At 48.3% G+C, this 7,493-nt stretch overlaps 1 protein-coding gene across 1 annotated transcript in view; it reads left to right on the forward strand.

Annotated features, from left to right (window-relative positions):
* The window catches only part of Adgre3 (adhesion G protein-coupled receptor E3), a 29,496-nt gene extending 26,510 nt beyond the window's left edge, over positions 1–2,986 (forward strand). The window contains exons 14-16 of the mRNA XM_045139411.1: positions 641–809; positions 2,767–2,874; positions 2,969–2,986. Coding sequence (XP_044995346.1) covers positions 641–809; positions 2,767–2,874; positions 2,969–2,986 — 295 coding nt within the window. The remainder of the gene's footprint in view (positions 1–640; positions 810–2,766; positions 2,875–2,968) is intronic.
* The last annotated feature ends 4,507 nt before the right edge of the window (positions 2,987–7,493 follow it).

Raw genomic sequence — 7,493 nt, forward strand, 5'->3', positions numbered from 1 at the left:
AGGACGTGAGAGACGGCGCGCAGTCCACTCTATCCGTCCCTTGTGTCTGGACACGCAGACACTCCACAGTCCGCTAAGCCATCTCCCCAACTCAGCCCATCAACTTTTTTTTAATCTTCTTAAAAAAAATATTTTTTTTAATTTATTTACTTGAGAAATACAGACATAGGCAGGTAGAGACAGAGGGGAAGAGGGAGGGAGAGAACGGGCGTACCAGGGAGTCCAGCCACTGCAAACGAACTCCAGATGTGCTCTCCCCCTTGTGCATCTGGCCTACGTGGGTCCGGGAGAATGTAGCCTCGAACCAGGGTCCTTACGCTTCACAGGCAAGTGCTTAACCACTGAGCCATCTCTCTAGCCCCAAGCCATCTCTAGCCCCTAGAGGCCAATTTCTGTCTGGACAGTTGCATTGTAAGGAGTTGCACCCTTGCTTGAGCTCTTATGTTCCTTCTACCTCCTCTTACGCGATGGACCCTGAGCTGGGGAAGGTGTGATAGAGATGTTTCAGGGCTGAGCACTCCTCTGGAGTGAGACCTTATCCTGAAAATCAAACAAAATTAAAAGGCATGAGTAATTAAATAAACTGAACTCCAAGAAGGCAAGGTCGCGTGGCCGAGGTCAGCCGTCCCTCCTCTCGCAGGATGCTGACGGTCAAGGCCATGGCCCAGCTCTTCATCCTGGGCTGCACGTGGTGCCTGGGCGTCCTGCAGGTGGGGCCGGCCGCGCGCGTCATGGCCTACCTGTTCACCGTGGTCAACGCCCTGCAGGGAGTCTCCGTCTTCCTGGTGTACTGCCTCCTCAGCCGGCAGGTAACCGGCCCCGAGTCCTTTGTCGGCTTAACCCTCAGGGGGAGAGGGCTACTCTGAAATGCTAGTGAGGGCGCGTCTCAAAGGCTACCCAGGAAGTAGGTAAGTGGCTGCCTGAGGACGGAGGAGAGACTGGGAGTGGCTACTGGTGGTTAGAAGGTACCTTTCTTGGGCTGGAGAGATGGCTTAGCTGTGAAGGCGAAGCGCTGAGATGCCCAAGGACCCAGGTTCAATTCTCTAGGTCCCACACAAGCCAGGTGCACATGGTAGTGCATGGATCTGGAGTTTGTTTGCAGTGGCTGGAAGTTCTGGTGCACCCTCCCATTCTCTTCTCCCCCCTTTCTGTCTCTAATAAGTAAATAAGTAAATATGTTTTTTAAAAGAACGCCTGGGGCTGGAGAGATGGCTTAGCGGTTAAGCACTTGCCTGTGAAGCCTAAGGACCCCGGTTCGAGGCTCGGTTCCCCAGATCCCACATTAGCCAGATGCAAAAGGGGGCGCACGAGTCTTGAGTTCGTTTGCAGTGGATGGAGGCCCTGGCGTGCCCATTCTCTCTCTCTCCCTCTATCTGTCTTTCTTTCTATGTCTGTCGCTCTCAAATAAATAATAAAAAATGAACAACAAAAAATAAAAGTAAAAGAACGGCTGTTATTAAGTATCTTTATTGGCCAATGGGAATATCTAAAAATGCATTTAGGTGATGGCTGGGCCACTCTAAACGTCTTAAATCCCATTGGACTGAGAACAGGGGAGACTCCTCAGTGGTTAAAGGATTAAAGGTGCTTGTTTGCAAAGCCTGCTGGTCCTGGGTTTGATTCCCCAGCACCCACATAAAGCCAGATGCATAAAGTGGCATGTGCATCTGGAGTTTGTTTACAGCAGCTAGAGTACTTGTCATGTCAATACTCTCTCTTTCTCTCTCTCTCTGTCTCTTTCTCTCTCCCTCCTCCTTCCTTCTCTCCTTCCCTCCCTCTCTCCTGCTTGCAAATAAATAAGTAAATATATATATATATATATTTTAATTATCTCATTTATTGATTTGAGAGAGAGAGAGAAATAGGCAGGGGGAGAGAGAGAGAAAGAATGGGCGAGCCAGGGCCTCCAGCCCCTGCAAAGGAACTCCAGATGCATGTGCCCCTTGTACATTTGGCTTATGTGGGTCCTGGGGAATCAAACCTGGGTCCTCTGACTTTGAAGGCAAGCACCTTAACCATTAAGCCATCTCTCCACTCCATAAAAAAAATACTTTTTAAAGACACCATTCACTTGTCCATTTACAAGGGATGAGTGATATGATATGTGAATTACACCTCAAAGAAGCTGTCAATCAAAGCTGCCTTTGGACTAGAGGCCCTGGCACACCCATTCTCTTTCTCTCTCTCTCCAACAAATAAAATAAGAAAGAGGACTCCCCTTGCAGCTGCACTCTCTCCTGTCAGAAGCACCCTGTGAGGTCTCTCAGTTATGAACTCTGAGATCGTGCTGTGTCATCATCCCACAGACTGTTTCCTCTTCTTCTACGTTGGCCCCTAACCTTCTACAGCTGGTCATAAAGTCTTCAAGGATCACTCACCTGCAGTTCTTCAGAATTCCCCTTCCTTTATTTTTGGAAATATGCTATTTTTATTTACGTATTTGAGAGACACAGAGATCGAGAGAGAGAGAGAAGGGGCATGCCAGGGCCTCCAGCCACTGCAAACAAACTACGGATGCATGTGCCATCGTGTGCATCTGGCTTACGTGGGTCCTGGAGAATTGAACCTGGGTCCTTTGGCTTTAGAGGCAAGCACCTGAACGGCTAAGCCATCTCTCCAGCCCTTCCCTTCCTTTCTGGTGCTGGGTAACACTCCATTGAACAGACATGCTGCATTTTAAATAACAACTGATCCTCTTCATGACCCATTAGCTTTCCCCCTTTCTGCCAATGTTACCCCAAACCAGCACTTCCTCTCATGTTCCAGGTCCGGACCCAATACCGAAAGTGGTTTCAAGACATCAGGAAGTCGAAATCCGAATCTGAGACATACACTCTTTCCAGCAAGTTTGCTCCTGACTCCAGACTCAGTGAGGTATGGAGACCCGTGATGGCCCTAGTGACTCGCGATACTCTCTACACCTCCGACTCCTTCTCCTGGCCTTGTCACGGTTCCCTGTGCTGCACAGTACGAGAAAGGGTGCTGAGGCCAGGCGTGGTGGCGCACGCCTTTAATCCCAGCACTCCTGAGGCAGAGGTAGGAGGATCGCCATGAGATTGAGGCCACCCTGAGACTCCATAGTGAATTCCAGGTCAACCTGGGCCAGAGTGAGACCCTACCTCAAAAAAACCAAAGACAAAAAAAAAGTTCAGTGCTAATCACCGTTCCATCACTGTGACAAAATGCCCTGATCCTCATCTTACGTGTGGGAAAGGTTTGATTTTGACTCAAGACTTCAGAGCTTTCACCCCATGTTAGTTTTCTTCCTCTCTCTGTCTCCATTGGCCATTAATTCATGAATCCGTGAATAGTTTCAGAATAGTCCTCACACTCCAACCACCTCTCCAGTGTCCTGTCTCCAAATATGATCAACATCTGCAAACCACAGCAGGGACCATGGCTGAAAATATATCAAAGAGAAATTTGCAGGCTGGCGGGATGGCTCAGTGATTAAAGGCACTTGCATGAAAAACCTGCCACCCAGGGGTTCGATTTTCCAGTAACGACATAAATCCAGGTGCACAGGGTGGCACATGCATCTGGAGTTATTTTGCAGTGGCTGGAGTTTCTCGTACATACATATTCTCTCTCTCTCTCTCTCTATCTATCTATCTATCTATCTATCTATATCTATCTCTATGTCTCTAACAAATAAACATTTTTTTTTGAAAAATAAAATAAAGAAAGAAAGAAGTCTGTGGGCTGCAGAGCAAGCCTAATAAGCCTAGATTTGACTCTCCAGTGCCCATGTAAAGCCAGATGCACAAAGCGGCACATGCATCTCAAGCTCATTTGCAGTGGCAGCGACTCTGGCCTGCTCTCTGTTCTCTGTCACCTTCTCTCTTCGTGTCTCTCCAAATAAATAATAAATACTTTTTAAATAAGAAATTTTGCATCCTGGATTTTTAGAAGTCCTACCCCTGTAAGATAAAGAAAACAAGACCTGTGTACAACTTGAGAAAACCATAATTGTGTTATGCATGAAGCCAACTTTAACTCATCTCTGCTCTTTCTCCATTTCTTCATTCTAGGTGGTTTAATGGGTGGTTGGCTGAATGAATGGATGGATGGATGAATGGATGGATGGATGGTTGATTGGATGGTTGATTGGGTGGATGGGTGGATGGATGGATGGTTGATTGGATGCATGGGTGGATGGATGGATGGTTGATTGGATGCATGGGTGGATGGGTGGATGGTTGATTGGGTGGATGGGTGGATGGATGGATGGTTGATTCGATGGATGGATTAATGGCTGGGTGACTGACTGCATGGATGGATGGATGTGTGCATGCATGCATACATGCATGGATGGATGGGTGGATGGATGGATGGGTGGATGGATGGATGGTTGATTCGATGGATGAATGGGTGATTGATTGGATAAATGGATGGATGGATAGATGATTGATTGGATGGATGGATGGGTGGGTGGGTGGACGGTTGGATATTTAGTTAGTTGGAGTTTGACCTTAATCCACCATTAATTTTCATATCTTCTGTGGATTTTTTTTCAGAACAAATGAAGAGAAAATTTAGAACTAGAAAATTCAACATCATACGGAAAGTCCTAACCACGCATCAGTCTTGTTGGCATCATGAAAAATAAAGACAAAGACTTTATACACGTCATCTGGAGGCAGGAAATAGCTAGACTTCACTTCCTGATGTGCTTGGCTGCCATATATAAGCTTTCCATTTCAAATGAGTTTTGTTTCCGCCGTGCTGGGGAAGAACTCCAAGGAGGTCTGCGCTCTACCACTGAGCTTTGGCCCAGCCCCGGAGTTCTCCTTATTGCTGATTTGAGGGAACCCCCCCCCATAAACTCATGGGTCTAAATACTGCAGTCAGTTGGCTGTGCCGTTTTGTGGAGACTTTAGGAGGTGGGGCCTTGCTGAAGGAGGTGTGTCGCCTGGGGACAGACTCTGGGGTGCTACCCTCCAGCCCCACTTCTGTGCTTTGGATCTTTCAACTTCCTCCCTGCCGCGGTGAAGCTGTGACATCAGCTCACCAGCTCTCTGTCTGTTTCTGCTCTCTCCTCCAGGAAAGAAACCTCCTCTTGTAAGCCAAAATAAACCCTTTCCTTGCAGAAGCTGCGTCTCATCGGGTGTTCTGTCCCACAGATGAGAAACCGTTCCACCATGTTATGACACGTTAGTCAGTTCTTGTCCCCAGGTAACCAAATCATGATTCTTGCAGGATCCTCCTTGATATTTGTAAATGAGGAGGGAGAACCCTTTCAAAGCCAGTCCTCAAACTTGTGACTTTCACTCAGTCTAAACTTACCCCTTGGGGACTGGAGCGATTGCTTGGCAGTTAAGGTGTTTGTCTGAAAATCAACAGGACCCAGGTTCAACTCCCCAGGACCCAAGTAAGCCAGCTGTACAAGAGGGCACATGCGTCTGGAGTTTGTTTGCTGTGGCTGGAGGCCCTGATCTGCCCATTCTCTATCTGCCTCTTTCTATCTCTCTGAAAAAGAAAAGAAAAAAAAAAAAAGAGCCAGGTGTGGTGGTGCACGCCTTTAATATCAGCACTGGAGAGGCACAGGTAGGAGGATCGCCATGAGTTCAACGCCACCCTGAGACTACAGATTGAATTCCAGGTCACCCTGGGCTATAGTGAGACCCTACCTTGAAAAAACAACAAAAAAAAAATATTTAAAAAAAACTAAAATGGAAGAAAGAATCCTTAACACTATTCTCCCATCCCTCCACCTCCATCCTTTGTGGTGGTGAAACCCCCATCCAAGTGGATGGACACACGTCTGGGCAACCGGCTCTTACGTTGCAATGTGTCTGGCGCGCTGTGGTCTGGAATGACTGGCCTCGGGGTAGTTGGATTGAGTGGGGCAGACCCACCCCCAGCGAGGCCAGGGGCGCAGAAGGAATGCAGAGGCGGGGGTCGCTCACACAGCAGGCGCCCTGCATTCTTGAGCAGGGAGATGTCTCTCACTGCCACTGCCCGTGACCCTCAGCCTCGTCCACCCTTGCATTTGGACTTGTGCCCGCAGCTCTCCGTGGGGTCAACCTTGCAAGTGGACTGCGGCGCATCCTCTTACTAAACTGAGGAGTTTGGGGTTTCCCCAGCCCTCCACCCTGCAGGGGGGGCTATGCTAACTGTTCTCCCACGATCCTCTGGGGCTGGAGACATAGTTTAGTGTTTAAGCGCTTGCCTGTGATGGCTAAGGACCCCGGTTCGAGGCTCGATTCCCCAGGACCCACATAACCCAGATGTGCAAGGTGGAGCATGCATCTGGAGTTCGTTTGCAGTGGCTGGAGGCCCACGCCTGCTCATTCTCTCCCTCCCTCTCTCTCTCTCTCTCTCTCTGGCGCTTGCTCTCTGTGTTTGTTGCTGTCAAATAAATAAAAAAATAATAAACCAAAAAAAATTTTTTTAATGGAGTCTACTTTTGCCTCCTGTTTATTTGCCTGTAAGAGGCGCACATATTGGAAATTCGGGACCAATTTATAAAATTAAGGCGAAAATAATCTGCTATGTAGCCAACTTTTGCTGTATATGCTAATAAGCCTAAATGGTGTTGCAGGATGATAAATGGAATCAGAGGACCATGATGGCAGAGGAAGTGTGTGTGAGAGAGAGATAGAGATAGAAAGAGGAAGAGGGAGAGGAAGGGGAAGGGGGGGCTTCGCAACAGTGCTGGTTGGCATCATTCATTGAAAACGGGGGTGGGGTTCTAACACAGGGGGAGGGACAACCACCAGGTTTCATAAGTTACGGTGGTGACAACAATTCTCAGCCTGCCCTTGCCACAACAATCAGCAGCATGTGGTTGAGCGGAGGTCTCCCCACAACCCTGCACCTCAACTTCCTCGAACACCACGTCTGTCTCTCTCTCTCTACCTCATTCCCTAGGGTCTCCTCCAGTAGCTGACCGGTCCCGTCACAGGCCATGCCAATCCGGAGGAAGTTGTCCTCCTCTCTTCAAAATGCCTTGGGCATTGACACCAAGTGTCCTCCTTATGGCCTGAGCACCGGCTGTTCTCTTTGGTGAAATTTCTGAGGAAACCCACCTGGATCCACTTTTGGTGGTGGTGTTTTGGTTTTTTTTGCTTTGTTTTGGATTTTGGTTTTGGTTTCCTGAGGTAGGGTCTCATTCTAGCTCAGACTGACCTGGAATTCACTATGGAGTCTCAGGGTGGCCTCGAACTCACGACGATCCCCCTACCTCTGTCTCCCCAGTGCTGGGATTAACAGCATATGCCATAACGCCCTGGCTCGAGGCACGTCTCTTATTTGATTCCTAATATCCTAATGGGATAAAGCTGAGTGAAGAATTTAACCTTCATTCATGGTAATTGGGAGTCTACACATAGGACAAAATGGCATGGAACATGCGTACAAATTACAGCCATCCCTTGGGATTGAGGCTGAGCTACTGCTCTCAAAAAATGTAATATTTGAGCCAGCAGGATGATGCACACCTTTAATTGGGGTGGGGAGATGGCTTAGCAGTTAAGGCGCTTGCCTGCAAA

Source organism: Jaculus jaculus, chromosome 21 (genome assembly GCF_020740685.1).
Source record: "Jaculus jaculus isolate mJacJac1 chromosome 21, mJacJac1.mat.Y.cur, whole genome shotgun sequence".
In the NCBI taxonomy this organism is placed as follows: domain Eukaryota; kingdom Metazoa; phylum Chordata; class Mammalia; order Rodentia; family Dipodidae; genus Jaculus; species Jaculus jaculus.